Raw genomic sequence first — 20,611 nt, forward strand, 5'->3', positions numbered from 1 at the left:
GTTCTATTGCTAAATGCTCCAGGGCAATTGTTGCAATGGATGAAATATTTCCATATTATCGTTGTCCTTTGATGCTGCCTGGAAACAGTTGTGCACAAGGCACTGGTGTGGTACATATCAGCATCTCCTTAATAGCCGCTGGTTAATTCTGAGGAAGAGCAGAGTGGCTATTAAAGCCCCTGGCATGTGGGCCGAGCACCCCACCTTCTTCCAGCCACCAAATAGTTGGCAGTTTGGATGGAGATTCTGTTGGCTTCAGCAGTTTGCTGATATCCTTTCAGCCTTGTATCCTTAAGCTATGCGCTTGGGTGCCAGCACACCAGCTTGTAAGACTACCCCATCAAGCATTTAACTGTGCACTTATATCCAATTGATTTCAGTGGGATATAAATGAGCTTAATGTCCTCTTGATTGCTGCCGCTATCCATCAACTGCCAAACCAACTTGCATTGTATGTGATCATATAATCAGGGAACTGTTTTTTTGTTTTTTTTTAACAAATCTGTTTGCTGAAACTGATTTGCAAATGCCTGAATCCTAGCTTAATAGTGATGAAACAGTTTGTTTGCCTTGTAATATTGCTTCAGTTTGTGCCTCCTTCCAGGTATTGGGTTCTTCTTTTTTACATTTTGGTATCTCATTCACGTCTGCTGATAGATGCAGTGCCAGTTTCTCTTTAAAAAATAAATAAACTTTTAAATCCAAGACCTATCCAGACTTGGAGATTTACCATTTTCAGTGATTTAATTATTTCAATTACCTGTTAACACTTTGCTGTTCATATCTGTCCAAGAGTAGCTTTTAAAGGGAACAAGCCTTTCTGCAAGATGCTTATGGTTTTATATATAACTTGGGGTGGGGGGAGAGTCAGTTGCTAGGTCATGCAATGTTTCTGGTGAGATTTTTATTCTCATAGCTGTCAAAAAATAAAAGGTCAAAATTCACTTCTATTTTTAAAAATATAATCACTTTGTATACTTGTATTATCCACTTCCATTTGGAAGCTAATAACTTCCTGTCTTCTAACTGTACTAATTACTATGGTGTGGTGACAGGGGCACCTGGACAACCCTGGCATCAAAGATAATTTTAGATGTATATTTTACCTAGCATATTGCAGTCTAATAGTTTCTTTTTTGCCACCTATATAAAATTATAGTGTGTGTATTTTTAGTAGGAAATAAGTGGTGTCTCTTTTTCTCCACAGTTGAGCGTGCATGTTGGTCCCTTCTGTTTACTTTATCTGTTAACCTTGTCTATTTCAGCAACATCCCGTACCTTGATTAATCCTTACATAATGCAATAAATATAAGTCACATTCACATTTTTATATCAACTTCTATTTCACAATAGAATTTATGTTGATAATTCTTATCCAAGTAGTTTGTGTTAAAGGTAGTAACTAAAACATGAATCCATAGCCAACATTTCGTAAATGACTTGTGACCCTTGAATCCAAGATGTTTGTATACAAGGACATTCCTACTGGATTTGAAAGATATTGGCACTGTCAGTGTAATAGCTTTAATTTAGTGGCAGTAGAAGAGCTAAATTCAAGTCCAACCAAGTTTAAAGCCCTTTTCAAGCCTAAGGCACTTTCCAGAAAGCCAGTGTGGTATAGTAGTGGTTAAGAGTGGTAGACTCTAATCTGGTGAGCTGGGTTTGTTTCTCCACCTGAAGCCTGCTGGGTGACCTTGGCTTAGTCACAGCTCTCTCAGAACTCTCTCAGCCCCACCTACCTCACAAAGTGTCTGTTGTGGGGAGAGGAAGGGAAGGTGATTGTAAGCCGCTTTGAGACTCCTTAAAAGGTACAGAAAAGGGAGGTATAAAAACCAACTATTTTTCTTCTTCCTCTTCTTCAGCAGAAGAGCTGTTCAAGTTGTAGGAAGGTTCCAAGGCTGGAAGAAGACTGATTGGAGGGATAAGGTGCATGCTAGGGTGTGTTTTCAGTCCTGCCTCTGCCAGGCTTGGTTGCATCTATTATACAGTGCTTACTGCATTATTTTTAGTAGTAAAATGCCTTGGCTCACAGTGGGACAGGTGGACTATGAAAAAAAGCAATATCTTTCCGGAATTCCCTGTCTCTCAGTTGAGGGAACTCTGACCTGTCCTTGTGTCTTTTTCCAGGCTGCCTGTTTGACAGGAGATTGTGCTCTGGGCAGGAGGTCTGCGTGCAAGGTAAGTCAATTGAGGTGGGGTTACAGGTTGGTTCTTGAGATTGCTGTGGAGGTGCAAAGCATCTCCTGGGAGTTTTGTAAGTTGGCTTTCCTCAATTTGTTGAAGTATATTTGGGATGGGGTGAGGTGGTGGATGACACTGCGAATAGCAGCATCTGATCTGAAAGGCTTTATGCCTACAGGATAAACCCAGAGCTTATCCCCTGTGGAGCTGACATACTCTTCAAATGTTCCTTGATATCACAGTTTAATTATTGCAATGTAATAGTATAACTCCACTTTGGGCAGAGAGAAGGAATGGTACTTTGTTTACCCCTCCAGGACAAAACTGTTTTCCTTCCATACCTGATGAAGGTAGCTTAACTCTCAAAAGTTCATACTCCGAAAATCTTGTTGGTCTTTAAGGTGCTACTGGCCTCTTCTACTATAGACCAGCGTGACTATCCTCTGAAACGGTTTCCCCTTTGTCTCTCTGCACCTCACATGCAAGAGGGGCACCCTTTTGCCATTGGCCTAAACCATATTATGTTTTCGGTATAGATTCACTACACTACAATGATGTTCCTCCTTGGTTGCATGACAGCCGCTCATTACCATCCTGCTTGCCTGGCAGCTTGACTCTGTGGCCATGTTGTACTTGCAGATGGCTTGTTTGGTCAGTGCCAGGAAAGTTCACTACAAAACCGGCCCTACTTCCAAGTCACAGCACCTGTGCTGCAGCGTCTGCAGGCTGTGCTCCGGCACCTGATGGCACAAGGTGAGTGGCCATCAGTTGGAGAAGGAGGAATGGGCATATGAGCGGGGGGGGGGGGGGGGGAACAGGGCCAGTGTTGCACAAAGCTTGGAAGAATATTCAGAGGGGAAGTTTTTCTTGCCTTCCTGTTGCCTTGGAAACGTTGCGTGGGAAGGTCCAGTAAGGACAGGACTCAGTGCCTGGCTTTTTTGCTTCCTCCTGGCCACAGTCTTGACTTTTCATCTTCATGACAGGTTTATCATGGCAGGATGACATCACACAGTACGTGATCTCCCAGGAAATGGAACGTATACCCACAGCTCACCTTCCCCCATCGTGGGACCTGGTGTCGGAGGACAGGTCAGGTGAACAGTTTGGAAAACATATGTGAGGGTAGCTGTTGTTAATTTTTAGCCAATATCTGCAGGCAAGAATTGGGTGGGGGTACCTAGTGGAGAATAAGTGGATTCTATCTGATAACCATTCCTTTGTTATTCAGAAGGGCAATTTAAAAAGGGACACCAACACAATTTGAGAAACCATTCTGGCCTGTGTTCTCCTGAGCTGAGAGTAAAATCTGTTGATACTCAAGGAAAGGGAAATGTCCAAGCTGAGTTGGAGGTGGTGAACCATCATGTGAACCTAGATATCAATGGGGCAATAAGCAGAGAAAGAGTGTTATAGAAGTTTAGAAGGATGCAGTATAAACAGAGATTCCCATAATGTTGTTCCCATTTTCCAAGCAATGGACACTGGCCTGAGAATGCTGATTATATTGGTGGGATATCTTGCCTGCAGAGCATGAGTTTAGAGGCACTGGCTGTGATAAGATTCTAGCAAGCAAGATACATTCAAAAATGGTAGATAAGCTAGTCTGTTGAAGCCAAAAGAACACAGTGTCTTGGGGCACTTTAGATACTAATGAATTTATTGCTGCAAAAGCTTTCATGGGCTAGAGCCCACTTTCTCAGATGCATGAAGTGTTGTGTTCTGTTGGCAGAGAAATAGGATACATATGTACACAAATCTGCTACAGAAAAAGTTTAGTAGGATTCATCAGTTCTTGTAGGTTATCTGGGCTGTGTGACCATGGTAGTAGGTAGTAGGATTATTACAAAGAGAGGCTGGAAGGCCCTGGATCCCAGAACTTGGATTGCATTACATAGCACAGTTGAAAAAAGATAGTCGAAAAATAAATGCTCCCGTCAGAATATGTATAGATCACTCCCACTGAAGTGGTTTCTGACTCTCGAAAGCTCATCCCAAAAGTACATTTTAGTCTTGAAAGTGCTGTGAGACTCTTTGTTGCTTCAGCATTCAGTATGTTTCTTGGAGGGTTGGAAAAATATGCATTTTTTATGGCAACCAAGTATCCTGCCTTTGACTGAATGTCCTCTTCCTAGGTTCTCACCAATCCACCTGGTTCCCAGGAGGTCTTCTTTACCACCTCAGCCTGCCTCTTTCCAGGCTGCTCGCCAGCCCCCTCTCCCTCCTGCACTCCTGCAGCGGTATCTGGAGCTGCTGCTGTCCTCTCATCCTGAGTTTGGCTATGAGGAGGCTTTTCTCTCCTCCTACCCCCACTACCAGGTGTGTCTTCATCAAAGCTGCTGCTATAGTTTGTCAGCCAACAGATGGAATTGCTGATGGAAAGCTTTGGCCTATATGTTTATCATTGGGTTATCTTTTATTTTTGACCCACTTCACTAAAATATAAGGATTTTTTTATGCATGTGAAGTTGACTTCATCCTGACTCAAAGCATTGATTGGTTTACCAGGCTGAGTCTCACCTACTCTGAGTACCCTTTTTAAGCAGGAGGTGCCAAGGATTAAACCAGGGCACTTACGCAGGCAAGGTGCATGTTGCTGCTGCTCTAGCACTGAGCTATGGCTCCACCTGAAAAGAAAGCCTGCCTAGAAGTATAACTCTAATGAGCTATAGCATATGGGAAGTGAGTATATAACTTTATACAAGCTCTTTATAGATAAATTGTATTTCTCCACTTAAATGGTTTTAACTTGTAGTTTACACTTTCCATTTAAAATTCAAATGTCAAACTTATTCTAAATGCATTTGAAATGTAATTTTAATTTTGGATGTGATACCCTGAGCCTGTCTCCTGGCATGGCAGAGAGATTCATGTGAACCTTGCCTGGTGGCCTCTTTTCCCAGGGCACTTAAGGGCTTTCTTCTCTCCTTGTTCCTATTTCAGTTTGGCTACCCAGATGGCCCCTTCCAGGACAACACCAGTCCTCGGAGCCCTGAGGCCCCCATTCTCTTGGACCGGTCTGCTGCCTCAAAGAGCCTGTTTGGAGTCAGCACTGCCCCTTCATATAGGGGGCAGCAGGGACTGGATGGAGGCCAGCTTTTTCAAGATCTGGGAACCCTTTACTTGACACAGAAGCAGAAGGGTCAATCCAGCACTAGGGATCAGCACAAACAGGATTCCAGAACAGAAAGCTCCCTTCAGGACGATGGTAGCCACTCTGAAGATGGAGGGGAACCCTGGACACCCCCGGAAGAACCAAGTAAGGCCTCTCGCCCTGTGTTGCAATGAAACACCTCCTAAGCACCCGAATAGCTTATTATTTGAGTGCTGAAGGCCTGGTGACTGTAGAAAAGCAACAACAAAATGTTAATCTCTTCTACCACTCTGTCTGTAGACCAAGCCATACAGAGACTTTCAGCAGTGCTTGACAGCTATGGGATCAGACTACAGGACCTCAGGCCCCAGCAGCTCAGCTCACTCATCAGTCTACTCCGGCTCCTCCAAAGTCCAGGTAAGAATGGTGAGGTGTATAAAAAGATCTGGGAGAAAAGCTGTGGGCCCTTGGGATGGCTATAGCTGGGAAGGCAGGGAAGGGCTGTGTCTAGGATGAAACACCTCTGGGTTATAAGGGAACAAGCTATTTTATGCTGCTACTAATCTGACCAAAGCTCCCTGAGGCCAGGGCTAATTTTGAGTGAGAACTTCACCTGGAATGTGTCTTTCAATCTCAGACCTTAGGTCAAATTCAAATTTCATTAATACAGTCAACTGACCAATCACATGCCAACACATCAAAATTTCCAGACTCAATAGTTTTGCACCACAGAATCACAGACTGCCCTTACAAATAAAGGTGTGTGTGTGTGTTAAGTGCCGTCAAGTCGCTTCCGACTCATGGCGACCCTATGAATGAAAGTCCTCCAAAATGTCCTATCTTTGACAGCCTTGATCAGATCTTGCAAATTGAAGGCTGTGGCTTCCTTTATTGAGTCCATCCATCTCTTGTTGGGTCTTTTTCTTTTCCTGCTGCCCTCAACTTTTCCTAGCATGACTGTCTTTTCCAGTGACTCTTGTCATCTCATGACATGACCAAAATACGACAGCCTCAGTTTAGTCATTTTAGCTTCTCGGGTCAGTTCAGGCATAAAGATCAATAAAATGTAAGATCAATAAAAACAACCCCTGATTAAAATTATTGCCTTAAAATTGATAAAATTGTAAAATATTCTAGCGATCGTTCTCTAATAAAGTTCTGCGTATTTTAATAGCAACAGCACAGAACTTGGCAGTTTGGAGCGTAAGCTGAGGATCTTCTCCTAATAGGAGCCAGACCTTAGGTCTGAACTTGTGCAGCAGGTGGTTCCTGTACTGTTTGGAACTGCAAACCCCACTCTGGGAATAATGTAGAGAGTTTCCAAGTGGACAGTGTGACTTTTGGGCAGGCTTACGCTCCAAAATCTTTCCTCTTATGTATTATTCTGTACTTAAAATAATTATTTCCCTCATTCTGAATAAGGTATTTCCAAAGCAGCTTGCAATATTCATTAAAGCATACAGAAGTAAAAACCCAGCAGCGCTAAAATCAACAGAAGTGATAATACTATCATTAAAAGCATCAATAAGAGTTCAGGTTAGAAACATAAAAACAAAAACACTAGGCAACGTAACCATCAATTAGCCAGCAAAAAGAAAATGGAAAGAGACAAATCAACAATAGGCTTGGGAAAATAAAATTATTTTTGCCTAAGGCCTAGAACAGGGGTCTCAAAAATTTCAGAGTCTTAATGCCACAACAGATAAGGCCCCCACCCCTGATGCCCACCCATCTTGGTTCTGAAAGTGGGGGCATGTCTCACAAGGCTGGAGGGTGGTCTTAACTGAGGGCAGGGGTTCATCTGGGAGGAGTTGTTCTTTTGATTGCTTCCAGATAGCTTTGGCTCTATATATAATGATCATTTTAAAATGAAGCTCTTCTCATGTCAAATTATCTCCCTAACAGGTGGGCTTGGACCAGAGGCCCCAGAGTCTAAGCGGGTAAGTGCAGCTTCTCCTAACTGTCTGGGACAGTCTCTTAAGGACCTCTTAAAATACATTCCTTTCCCTGTGAAGAAGTGGTTATCTGAATACGGGACTGATGAATTAATATATTCCTCTGAGGTGTAAATTTTGCCAAGATTGGCTTTATTGTTTGTTTTCTGAGAACCAGTTTCTTGGTGGGCAGCCTGTGACAGGGAGGAAGTGTGTGGTTCATCACACGTCAAGACTGATGGCGGAGCTGGCTGGCCCAGAGATGCTGACTGAAGGGCTTCTGTTTCAGATTCAGGGGATCTGCAGAGCTGGTTAGAGCAGAGAGTAGGATCACTGTGGTAGCTGTGGGATGCTGGCGGGTGATTATGCCTTTCTCCAGTATAGTGTAATGGCAAAGAGACAAGAGTTCTAGTTCAGGAACACCCTGGCTTAAATTTCCTCTCAGCCCCAAATTCACTAGGTTGTCTTAGGTTACATACTCTCTTTCAGCCTCAGCCTCAAGCCACAATAAGGGAATAATAATGATCTACCTTACGAGACTCTTGTAAGGTTTACAATAAAATATATGTGGAGTGTTTTTTTACATTCAAAAATTTGGCATAAATGCTATTTTTTTTTTAATTATCATTATAATTCTCCTCAGGTGACAGAAGCTGAAATGCAACATGAGGATAAGCCAGAACTGCCACCCTCTCAAGAGAGCTATGTTAGTTCTGGCCCCACTGAGGGGCAGATTCTGGCTCAGGTTGAGGCACTTGGCCCCACCAAGGCTTTGGCTTGGACAGCAACGGCTTCCCCAGAACAGCCTGAGCCCCTGCACCCTGGTGAGGGGGACAAAACTGGTCCTGAGAGGCAGGCGGTTGTGAAGAAGAGCCATTCACCAGTCGGGGGGCCCGGTGGCCGGGCCGAAGAACGGACAGAGACGGCGTTGGCTGCTGAGGAATATGGCTACATTGTCACCGACCAGAAGTGAGAGTGGGGGGGAGGGCATGGAAAAGAGGGAGGGGCCAAGAAAAAGACAGGGTCAATTGGTGTGGGAGGGAGGGGTATCTTCAAACATTTAAGAGGTGAAAATAAACAAGGGTAATATAGCTGTGAGATATTGGATAAATGTGTATTATATCATCCTAAAAGGCAGATATGTTGGTATTAGCCATGCATTGATATATTGCCAACAGATGACCCTTTAGGATGGTAAGGCAAATATCAAGTACAGTTGGAGGGATTGGGAAAAATCACAAAAAATGTGGCTTGTGCTTTATAAAATGGGGAGGAATGATATAATGTGGATGTAATCTGAAAGCCACAAGGAGCTGGGTTGAATGAGGCACCTGGTTAAGGGGAGTGAGGAATGTTTTCCCCTTTTTGCTGATTCACACACAGCCCTAAAACTTTTTACTCTGGTACTTGGGCATTCCTGATAAGGGGGGTGGGGGACAAGCTGTTATCCACTTGCTCTCCACCACCTGTTGTGTCTCTTATGAATGCTGCCCCTCTGGCTCCTTGCTTCCTCTTCTACCACCCGCAGGCCACTGGGCCTTGCTGCTGGCATCCGGCTTCTGGAGATCCTGGCTGAACATGTGCACTTGTCAACTGCCAGTTTCATCAACATCAGGTGAGGGTAGGGTAAAATCTTAGCTGAGTAGTCCTGGGATGATCCATGAGGAACTAGAGTGTGTGGTTCTCTGGTGCCTCAAGAGAGGGAAATAACCTGGAGAGGCAGGGTGTAGAGTGCTGGAAGATGCTTGAGTGAGGGGTCTTTGGGGATCCCCAATGCTTGCAAATGATTTTCCTCAATTTCAGTGAAGGCATGTTTGTGGAGCTGTGGGGTCGATAAATCCCAGGTGCCAGGTTGCCCCAGGATCTAGAAATTTCATAGCGGTGCCAAGTATTTTTTAGCAATTATTTTGTTAAAGCATCTCTCAGCAGTTCTCAGTAGAAGTACAAAGCTTATTTATCATTTTGCTTCAGAATGTTTTGTTGTGTGACATAAAAAATAATGTGCACAAAGTTCTTATCATTTCTTGATTATATGTAAACTTTACACCATTCATTGATAGAATCATAGAATAATAGATTAATAGAGTTGGAAGGGACCACTAGGGTCATCTAGTCCAACCCCCTGCATAATGCAGGAAATTCACAACTACCTCCCCTCCCCACACCCCCAGTGACCCCTACTCCATGCCCAGAAGATGGCCAAGATGCCCTCCCTCTCATGATCTGCCTAAGGTCATAGAATCAGCATTGCTGACAGATGGCTATCTAACCTCTTTTTAAAAACTTCCAGGGAAGGAAAGCTTACCACCTCCACTGGGGAACCGCTCTAACTCTTAGAAAATTCTTCCTAATGTCTAGACAGAAACTCTTTTGATTTAATTTCAACCCATTGGTACTGGTCCAACCTTCTGGGGCAACAGAAAACAACTCTGTACCACCCTCCATATGACAGCCCTTCAAGTACTTGAAGATGGATATCATATCCCCTCTCAGTCTTCTTCTCTTCAGGCTAAACATACCCAGCTCCTTCAACCTTTCCTCATAGGAGTTGGTCTCCAGACCCCACACCATCTTTGTTGCCCTCCTCTGGACACGTTCCAGCTTGTCTACATCCTTTTAAAATTGCAGTGCCCAAAACTGAACAAAATACTCCAGGTGAGATCTAACCAGAGCAGAGTAAAGCGATACCATCACTTTGCGTGATCTGGACACTATACTTCTGTTGATGCAACCCAAGATGGCATTTGCCTTTTTAGCTACCGCATCACACTGCTGACTCATGTTCAGTGTTTCGTCTACTAAGACCCCAAGATACTTTTCGCACACACTACTGCTCAGACAAGTCTCCCCCATCCTATAATTATGCATTTGATTTTTCCTACCTAAATACAGAACTTTACATTTATCTCTGTTGAAATGCATTTTATTAGTTTTAGCCCAGTTCTCCAGCCTGTCAAGAACATCCTGTATCCTGGCTCTGATTCTACCATATTTGCTACTCCTCCCAATTTAGTATATCATCTGCAAATTTAATAAGCATCCCCTCTATTCCTTCATCCAAATAATTTATAAAGATATTGAACAACACAGGGCCCAGGACAGATCCCTGAGGCTCTCCACTAGTCACTGGTGGATGAATTTGTTTCTTAACCAGTTGCTTTGTATACTGGTTTCAATATTCATGTAAGTGTTTTTTTAAAAACAAACAAACAAACAATAGAATTATGAGAAACTGGAAAAATTAGGCTGGGTTAGAGGTTGATTCTTTTTGTTGAGGTGATGATCACCAGGATTATGCCTGTATTTACACATACTACAACACTTCTGTCATAATGTCAATAAAATTATGAGAAGCTCTGAAGAGGTTAGGGTAACAATAATTAGAAAATATGGTCATTTAAATACAAAATACTGAAGTTTGGCTCCTAATTTTTTGGGCTGTCTACTAGAGCAAAAGAAATAATCAAGTCATGGTCTAGTTGGGTTAACTGAGATGGCTTTGAGAGCTGCTAATTCATCTGTTATCTTGAATAAAAAACTCTTATTTACATGAGTAGATAACCCAGCCCAATCCTCCCTCTCTCAGATTATAGGGTTTTTTTTGGGGGGGGGTGAATTTGGAACTTGGCCCAGCTCTATGTACTCAAGATAATTATTGTGGTATAATTTCTTACCCTGAGGTAAAACACAGTGGGTCTTAGGTAAAACAAATTTTGGTTTCTTCTTAGTAACTTAAGCAAGTTAACATGATGCCTTGAGTCAAGCTTCTAGAAAGGAAGGCAGGAAGGAAGAAAGAAAATTCCTTTTTATAGCTTATCATCCTGCTCGGCAGCCAGAGACAGAGAAGGGCACTGGGTGGGTAAACAATATCTTTGTAACCTCAGACATTTCTCTCTGCAGTGTTGTGGGCCCAGCCCTCACCTTCCGCATCCGTCAGAATCACCAAAACCTATCACTGGGCGATGTGGCCAACAGGGCTGGTAAGTTGACTAATGGCGGCACAATATGAGAAGTCTTCGGGTGTCAGAGTCATCTCTCCAATCTGGCTGTAGCTGGAGCCTGGCAGTTGTTTTCAGTCAAATGGATGTGGGAGGCCCTCCAACATTATAACTTAGTAAAACTTATGTTGCTGTCAATGAACTGACTTCCCCATCACTTTTGTGTTGGTATACATTACCTTGTGCCTGTCATAATGGTGTGTTTGCAGGCAGACTGGCTGCAAGGTGAGGCTTCTTTCTTAGTACACGTATTGTTGCTAGAAGGCATGGAGAGGTTGGGGCAGACAGGTATGCTCACATTTATAATTTCCTGCCTTCAGGGCTGCCAAGAACCATCATGCCACCCCCTCCACATGCAGACATACACACCTTCAGAAAAACACACACAAGAAGCTTGATTAGAACAGGTATGCCGCTTCTGTCCTCCAGTAGCACCTTCCCATTTCCCAGGCTCTGTGGTGACCTTGTGCACAAAATTCAGACAAATATATTTCCAACCCCTTCAATTACCCAGTCTCCTGTTCATAGTTTGGCTTGGAGCCATACTGACGGGGGTGGAGGGAATGGCCTTGCCTACATAGTACAAGTGTTGAGCCTGTGTAGAGGTCTGCATTGGTCTGTATTGGTTAGTGAAGTTACTGTTTTGTATCTGGGCAGGTGCAATGTAACAGCACCTGTGCCAGGCAGATCAGAATTTCCAAGGTGGCCTCCTTGTTCAGTTAATGCTCTATGGTGGTAGTTGGTAAGTGCGCAGGACTCCTCCTTGGTTGTTGTTCATCAAGGACCCTGGAAATGCTGTCTGCATTGCCACATGGACAATGACTTCAGGGCCTTATTGACCCACCGGCTCTTTTAAGAAGAATTCTCAGGATGCAGAACATTTGTTGGTAGCCTTATATTTTTTGCCGTCTAAGTAAGAGAATCAAACACATAGTATCAGACAATTTGGAGACAGTAGATTTGACTGTCTTGGGAGAGAGAAGGCTAAAGCTCCCATTCTTCCAGCATTCATGCCTCTTCTCCCCCAAGGACAGACCTTCCATAACAATACTTTTTCTGCTCCGGTTTCCAATCTAGCTCTGGTAAAACCACAACTGGAGTCCGAGGTGGGAGTGAAGATCCTACAGACAGGTGTGGGGCAGGTAAGCCAACTAGAACTGGCTTGTGGCACTTGGGCTCTGGTGGGCATTGGGGAAAATGGGGCTTAGAGCACTCTGAATCCTCTGCCAGCTGGAAAGGGGAGACGCTGGTACCTGAAGACCAGGAGAGGGTCACATAACAGTTTGTCCTACTTGCAATATGCCATGCCATGATGAGGAGGAGATGTGCTAGCTGTGTGTGAACTACAGAGTGAAAGTCCAGTGGAAACTGCTCGTTTTAGGGGGCTGAGAATGGAGAAATTAGAACTTTCATCTCTAAGGAGCAGCAGCACTTTTGATGTGGCTTCATGCTACAAGGATGATGGAGGAACAAATGGTGTTTGTTCCAGGGGGAGGATTGGAGGTGGCAGCTGATTGAGATGAGCCCTGATTGACACTCTCTTGCATGCCACCGAGCGTCCTTCCTTTGCCCAGTTAAAGCTCAGTTGTTCTGATGCCTGTCTTCCCACAGCGCGATGAGGCTGCAACATATCCACGCCCCGTGCATTTCGGTGACACCTTTCGCTCAGTGCTGCTCACCTTCGTGGCACTGGCCTGTGTGGCAGGCGTTGTCATTGCTGCTGCAGTGGTCTTCTGCTTGCGTCAGCATGCCAAACAACGTGAGAAAGAGCGGCTGGCTGGGCTGGGGCCTGAAGGAGCAGCTGATAGCACCTTTGAGTACCAGGTATTGCAGTGGGGGTAGTATTCCAGACACACATACCCTGTCTTGATGAAATGCATAGTAAATTTGGCCCAGAATTGGGCCACTGAGAATGGCAAGAGGCACACAGCATCAAGGACAAACCCTTGAAGAAAGGAGAGATCATATTGTGTTCCTGCCTCAAAACTTGCTGATTGCCAAGGGATTCTTCTCTTTGTCGTGCCGGTTTGTAGCTACCAGACCAAGGGACATGGCCTCTTCTCTGGAAGATAAGACGATTAATTCTAAGACTGGGAAAAGCAGCTGCTGCACAGATGCAAAGCTGCTTGGCATAGTGCTGTGCTTCAGATGACCTTTGCCAAGGAGCAGCAAGGTGACCCCATCAGGAGCTGCCCTCATGTGTAATCAGGTGCTGAAGCAACATATGTTGGCCTGGCAGGCATGGAAAGTGCCTAAGGGTGACCAAGGCTGTTTCAGTCCCCAAAATGGTCTGGAAATTGGGCTAAAATAAGGCTTGATTTCTCCATGAATATCTGGAATTGGAGACCTGGATACAGAACCCATAACTCCTCAGCAGTTTGAGAATTGTGACTACTTTCCTGCTATTGGGATGATCTTGGGGTTTGTTTTTGTTTTTTTTTGCTTCTGGCTAGTTCCCTGTTCTCCCTTTGGGGGCTGCCATCCCTAAGGCTGTTGTGCAATAGTAGTTGCAGCTGTTTCTCTCCTACAGGAGCTGTGTCGGCAGCACATGGCTGCTAAGTCATTGTTTGGCCGTGCAGAGACACCCCCTGTCCCTGCCCCAGCTGAGAACTCCCGTGTGAGCAGTGTCTCTTCGCAGTTCAGTGATGCACCCCAGGCCAGCCCCAGCTCCCACAGCAGCACACCATCCTGGTGTGAGGAGCCTGTGCAATCCAACATGGACATCTCCACTGGGCACATGATCTTGGTGAGATATGGCTGAATCCTTTGTGTTTATGTAAATGTGGTGGGCAGGGACAGGCTTGTGAAGGTGCAAGGCTGCCAAATATCTTTTCCCCAAAACTTGAGGATGCCACAGATCTGTCACTGTCTCATGTAGAAGTGGTGGTTGAAATGGTGGGAGTTTCTATCAGGCCTCATGCTTAACAGAAGAAGAAGAAGAAGAGTTGGTTTTTATATGCCGACTTTCTCTACCACTTAAGGGAGATTCAAACCGGCGTACAATCCCCTTCCCCTCCCCACAACAGACACCCTGTGAGGGAGGTGGGGCTGAGAGAGCTGTGACTAGCTCAAGGTCACCCAGCTGGCTTTGTGTGTAGGAGCGGGGAAATCATCCTGGTTCACCAGATTAGCGTTCGCCGCTCATGCGGAGGAGGGGAATCAAACCCAGTTCTCCAGATCAGGCTCCACCACTCCAAACCACCGCTCTTAACCACTACACCATGCTTGCCCATGCCCTTCTAATCTCAAGTAGTAGCAGTGATCAATCTGCCTTTATTCCCATGGTTGTTAGCAATCTTTCTGCCATATGCATATGAACTCCAATGCACTGCCATATTCAGAAGGTGATAGCTATGTTGTTGCCCACCCCAGGCGTACATGGAGGACCATCTGCGCAACCGTGATCGGTTAGCCAAAGAGTGGCAAGCACTATGTGCATACCAGGCTGAACCTAATTCCTGCGATGCAGCCCAGCATGAAGCAAACAGCAAGAAAAACCGTAACCCGGATTATCTGCCCTGTGAGTACATAACAACTGCCACACACGTGCAGCATGAAATAAGGTTTCTTCCTCACACTCCTGTTCCTGATGGCCCTGGCATCTTTAACAAGGCAAATGGAAACTGGGACTCTGTGGCATAGGGATGGATTTGTGGGATCAACCAATCAATGTTTGGGCTTTGGGTGAAGATTCATAGTTTCTCCCACCCAACACACACTCACACAAAGATTCCATCATCAGGTCAGGTGAAGCTAGGAATACTGTGCTTTTCCCACCCCGCCCCCCACTCCCCACATCTATGTCTGTTCCAGTGAAACTTGTTACATTGCCTTATTGTACTTTGTGCTGTTTCCCAGATGACCACGCACGCATCAAGCTGAGAGCAGAGAGCAACCCATCCCGGAGTGATTTCATCAATGCCAGTCCCATTGTGAGTGACAGGCATCCAGATTCGCACCCCTGACACCTTGTTGCACTCTCACTGCCCCAGTACCAGAGGCAATTTTTTCCCCTGTGCCTTCCTCCTCACCCCAGCACTGCTCATTTGTAAGTGATGCCCCTCGAGCCCCTCAGCTCCTTCCATGGCGTTGTATGTACCAGGCCTGTCAAAAGGGAAACATCCACCTGCCAGTCCCTGGCCAAGGGTTCTTCAGATTAGTTTGAGAAGCTTGTTTTTCTGCATGTGCCCCCCTAGCCTTGCCAAAATGGGTGGGGGAAATTAGGCCCCTCCAGAAGTTGTCTCTCACCTATGTTCCAGGAACAGGTACACTTTCTCACTCCTTGGTGTGAAGTCTTTCACTTCCCCATATTAGAATGGGATGACTTCTGCTCCCATAACCTACACTGTCCCCCTTTTATTACTTGTTTTTGGAGGTAGCTTTATGCATCTATTTCTTTTTCAGTCAAGCATGAGAGTTGTATCTATGCACAATCAATGCACACTAATCATGGCCAAACTAGATGTGACGGTGGCTGTAGGTCAGACCCATAGACGCTGCTGCCATTTTAAAGCAATTTAAAAATGCCATAGGATCAGGCACACAGCTCAGCAGACTGGGCTGCTCTTGTCCCCGCTGCCACCTTTTCAAGTGCCAAAACAGCTGTAATGGGAGAAGGGTGCAGCCGTTTCAGCGCTTGAAGCTGTGGTGTGTGTGTGGGGGGGGTCACACTGGGACAGCGTGCTCTTCATTTTGATTGTATTTTTTCTTTTCCTCAGCCTCATAATTACAGCTCTTCCAAACTAAGTTAGGGTGCATTGATTGCCTGCTTGTAGGTTGTTGAACCTAAGCAACGGGCAGATCAAAGGATTGGATTATCATAGAATCACAGAGCTGGAAGGGACCACCAGAGTCATCTAGTCCAACCCCCTCACAATGCAGGAAATTCACAGCTACCTCCCCTCCCCCACACACCCTCAGTGACCCCTACTCCACGTCCATGTTTTTTGTCTAGTAATTTGGAGTATTACCAAGACTTCTGGGTTTCAGATGCTCTGTTGGCACAAGATCTCAGACCAGAAAGTGCATTTTACTGTGGCCTGTTGTGACCAAAATTAGGACAGGCTCTAAACATCTCACAGTTCCTAAGCAGGCATCACTCTGCCTGAGGGTCCTGTCTCTTTGAGCCTGCTCTAATTTACACCCAGTTCTGCCCTGTCTGCTTTTACAAAGACTAAATCACCTACTTTTTCCATCACAGATTGACCATGACCCACGGATGCCGGCATACATTGCAACGCAGGGGCCACTCTCCCACACCATTGCTGACTTCTGGCAGGTAAGGCACTTTTGGATTATAGTGAACTAATCAAAGAAGAATGGGGGGTATATGTGAACCCTATTCCCACATGGGGTAAATAGGACGAACACACACACACACAGGTCCCCAAGGGAGACATGGCCAGTCTGTCAAGGCTGTGTTTACACACGCAAGAGACTGAGGTACTAAGAGGGTAGAATCGATTGAATAAAAAACTGCAGGATACCATTTTTAATGCTCCCCTCACATGAAAACGTTGAGTGAAAACAGTCAAATGGAGAAAAGCTCTGTTCTTTCGTCTAAGGAATGGAAATGAATGGGGAAAGGGCCTCATTCCCTGAGGCATGGTGTCTTGCAAGAAGCATCCAAAGTACTGGGAGGGGGCAAAGAAGAAGATGGATTTACTCATCCCCAGCCCTGCTTGTCTGGCAGGCAGCAGCTGTTCTAGTATGCAGCATATTAAGGATGGGTGGGAGGCGGTGGAGGAGGAGGCGGTGGCCTCATTCCCATGGGGAAAGGATACAAATGAGTGAATGAAATAACAAAGGGAACAGAAACAATTTTTTTATATTCAGGGAGATCATAAAAATATGATTCCCCTACCTAGGGTCTGCAGTGGCACAGTATTTTACCACCTCGTTCTGCTGCATGGTATAGACCAGGCCTCTGAACTGTTAATGCTTGAAGGTCTGGGCAGGGCTGGATGGTCCCACACTAAGAAACAGCAAATACTGTGCTGTGAATAAATCATACAATTCTGAGCTTTACCAATATTGGCTTATTTTGTGGTGTGTGTTGTGTTCTGTCCTTTGCATAATTTATCTGGTTTCTGCTAGCAATGACTAGGGAAAGAGGGACAAGCTATGTAGAGCACTGAACAATACCCAGTGGAAATTCTGCATTGTGAGAATTCACTAGACACAGTCCATACGTTGCCAAGCCTGTTTCTTTACATCCAAGGGATTGAGTCACATGCTTTCTTTTGGATTTAAATTGGAAGCTAGATCTTTAAAAATCTATACTGGGTTTTCAGGTTGCATACATGCATGCCGGAGTTTGGTTTTGGACCAGTCTGATTCACATCCTGCCTGTCCTGGGGTATGAACGGGGCCCAGTCTGACTAGAGAGGCATACAGCCACTTGCCTCCTACCAGTTGAGCTGCTTTGCTGTCTGTCATGCAATGATACCACCTTCTGCACATTCCTAGCACCTGGCAATGGGCTGCTGGATTCTACCCTTTTCCATACTGGAGCTGTGATAATGCCTCTTGCTTGTGTGTAGATGGTGTGGGAGAATGGCTGCACCGTGATTGTAATGTTGAGCCCCCTCGTGGAGGATGGTGTCAAGCAATGTGACCGCTACTGGCCTGATGAAGGCTCCTCACTCTATCATATATATGAGGTGAGCTTAGGCCTGCTGCCATTGGTTACCTTCGCATTAAGAACCCCTGAACTCACTATGTAGCCCATGGATGCCGTGGTGCTTGCTGATACGCCTCGAATCCTGACTCTTCCCATACTCCTTCCCTATCTCTTTCAAGAGTTCTTCTCCCCTTTGTCCTCTTTTGATGTGTTCAGACTTTCTCCTTTTCTCTTTCCTTTGTCACCTTTCACCTTCCTTTCTGATTGCAACCTTATGATTGTTTATGGATTCAAGGGGTGAGTTATAATGCATGGAAAGAGTTACTTGGTCTCTGGTGAGGCTGGCAGCTCTTGATTCAGCTTAGTTGGCCATCCTCGCCTTTAGAACAAACAGTCTCCCTGCAGGTCATATCTGGCTCTCTTGGAGGTGATGATGCTTGATGATGCTTCTGCCACACTCGCCTTCTTTCCTGAGCCTGGGTAGCTTGCCTCTACCACTTCCATCACTCACCTGACTCCTAGGCTTTTAAGTTTGTTCTGAAAGTACGAGACAGCCAGTTCCCAAGATGTCGGATGATAATCATACTGCTGTACCTAAGTGTAAGATAGTAGCCAACTTTGAGCCAAGAAATCATGAAAATAAAAGTTATCTCTGGTGCTCAGAAACAGTTTTTCCGCAGGGGAAAAAGTGATTGGTGACTTCCAAGGAAGTCTTGCAAGGGCTGTATAGCTGAAACACACTCAAGGCTCTGATGTGAGTCCCGATTGTGTAAACCCCCCTGGGAGCTGGCTGTAGGGAAGGAGCAAGACAGGCCTCGTGTGGGTGTCATCACTTCTGTGTTGAACAGAGTTCCACTTTCGCTGGGGAGCTTCTTCTGGCTGCTCTAGAAATAGTTGAATGGCCTCCAGGGACAAAATACAACAGAAGCTGGTGACTGGGTGTTTTGTAAAGAATGGGAGTGAGGCTGGGGAGAGGATCATGTATGCTGCCCTGTTTTCTCTAGGGTTGCCAACTTTGGGTTGGAAAATTCCTGGAAATTTGGGGGTGGAGCCTGGGGAGGGTGGGGTTTGGTGGAAGGGAAGGACCTCAGTGGGGTATAATACCATTGAGTCCACCCTCCAAAGCTCCATTTTCTCCAGGGAAACTGGTCTTTGTCATCTGGAGATCAGTTGTAATTGTGGGAGGTCTCCAGGTCCCATCTGCTCAGTGGGATAAAAATGTGGCAGAGATGACAGGGCTTTATGACATGGGTGTTTACTTCACCCCACCCCCAAAACCCCTTGGGGTCTCCATACAGGTGAACTTGGTATCAGAACACATCTGGTGTGAGGATTTCCTGGTGCGCAGCTTCTACCTGAAGAATGTACAGTCCCAGGAGACAAGGACCCTGACACAGTTTCACTTCCTGAGCTGGCCAGCAGAGGGCATTCCCACCACCACACGGCCCCTTCTTGACTTCCGCAGGTGAGGGATTTTGCTCCCGCTAGCATGAAGTGTCGGTGGTAGGGCTGGGCATGTTATATTTTGAATTGTGGGGGGAAGAAAGCTTGGGGTCACAACTTACGTTCGACTTCCAGAAGGTGTGCTGTGCAGGCTTCAAAACTCTTCAAGGCATTTTCTCCCTACAGCAAAACATGGGCAAAGTGGGAGTCCTGGATGCAATGTTATAACTCCTCCTGTTGAGGAGGAAGGTAGTGGACAACCTGGAGAAAAGCACTGCTTGTTTTTGCGATTTGCAGGAATAGGTGTCTGTCACCATTTTATGGAGCCATGTGAAATGACCTGCTGCTCTACTGCTGGAGACATTGAGAATGAGAAGCCAGGCCTGTCTTCTTTTCGAATGAGCATCAGAGGGTCAGGATCTGATTTATGTTTGGGAAATAGAAGCAGTAATAATTTGGATGGAAGATCACAATGTGTGAGAATTTTTCTTCCCTCCTTTTTCCCCTACCCAACTTTGCAAGGAATGTTTATTCAGCATTTTGTTTTTCCTTTTCCTTTCCTTTCCTTTTATCCCTTAGAAGCTCCTTGATCAATTGATCTTGAGCAGCATATATCTAGTGTTGGAGGGATATAAGGACTGAAACAAATCTTGCCACTGACAATGTAGCCTTGGGGTCCCTATCGTTTAGTAAAAAAGGCATTATGTCAGTCACAGAGGCATTGGATTTGTATATTAAAAGGGGGGAAATATAGTGGGATCAAAGTTCCTCGTAAAAGCGGCATTCCAAAAGGGCATGGGCTAATGAGTCAATAGAGCCAGAAGAGCAAGGGCAGATCCTGTCTGAGTATGGTATATTCAGAATTCTGCCCTGCATTACCATAGAAGGGTTAGCATTCAATCTAGCCAAGCAAAAAGCTCTACAGAGACGAGGAGTTGTCAGATAATATGTATAGGCAGGCAGACCACGTGGAGGGGGTATTCCGAAGAACTGGGATGAACAGACGCGACGAGCACGAAAAGTAGTGCTGTTATAATCAAGCTCTTTAATGCGCTTTCGTTTTTCACTGCCTGGCAATGGCTGTAAGGCAGCCATCATGGCCTCTTTAGCAGCTGTTTATACTTCCCCAGCAGTTAACCCACCACTGGGGTCTCTGAGGTTTCATTTCAAGCACATTGCATTGAAGCACATGGTATGGTTTTCTTTTAACTGTCAACAGCTGTTGGTATTTTTTTTTACCCCTTTGCTGGAAGGAATTCTCTGACAAAATGGGACGGCGATCCTGCTGGAAGTCCTCATAATGGTTGGATAATGGGGCAAGGTGCCCTAGGGAATTTGCTGT

The 20,611-nt window shown here is 45.4% G+C and overlaps 1 protein-coding gene across 1 annotated transcript in view; it reads left to right on the top strand.

Annotated features, from left to right (window-relative positions):
• The first annotated feature begins 298 nt into the window (after nt 1–298).
• PTPRN (protein tyrosine phosphatase receptor type N) overlaps nt 299–20,611 on the top strand; it is a 29,687-nt gene continuing 9,374 nt past the window's right edge. Inside the window, exons 1-19 of the mRNA XM_056852037.1 lie at nt 299–326; nt 2,128–2,178; nt 2,821–2,934; nt 3,165–3,270; nt 4,314–4,497; nt 5,122–5,437; nt 5,573–5,689; nt 7,178–7,212; nt 7,850–8,175; nt 8,735–8,821; nt 11,107–11,186; nt 12,282–12,346; nt 12,816–13,028; nt 13,735–13,950; nt 14,577–14,724; nt 15,063–15,136; nt 16,405–16,482; nt 17,747–17,866; nt 19,125–19,291. Of these exons, the coding sequence (XP_056708015.1) occupies nt 299–326; nt 2,128–2,178; nt 2,821–2,934; nt 3,165–3,270; nt 4,314–4,497; nt 5,122–5,437; nt 5,573–5,689; nt 7,178–7,212; nt 7,850–8,175; nt 8,735–8,821; nt 11,107–11,186; nt 12,282–12,346; nt 12,816–13,028; nt 13,735–13,950; nt 14,577–14,724; nt 15,063–15,136; nt 16,405–16,482; nt 17,747–17,866; nt 19,125–19,291 (2,525 nt within the window). The remainder of the gene's footprint in view (nt 327–2,127; nt 2,179–2,820; nt 2,935–3,164; nt 3,271–4,313; nt 4,498–5,121; nt 5,438–5,572; nt 5,690–7,177; nt 7,213–7,849; nt 8,176–8,734; nt 8,822–11,106; nt 11,187–12,281; nt 12,347–12,815; nt 13,029–13,734; nt 13,951–14,576; nt 14,725–15,062; nt 15,137–16,404; nt 16,483–17,746; nt 17,867–19,124; nt 19,292–20,611) is intronic.

This window comes from Euleptes europaea, chromosome 6 (genome assembly GCF_029931775.1).
Source record: "Euleptes europaea isolate rEulEur1 chromosome 6, rEulEur1.hap1, whole genome shotgun sequence".
Classification (NCBI taxonomy): domain Eukaryota; kingdom Metazoa; phylum Chordata; class Lepidosauria; order Squamata; family Sphaerodactylidae; genus Euleptes; species Euleptes europaea.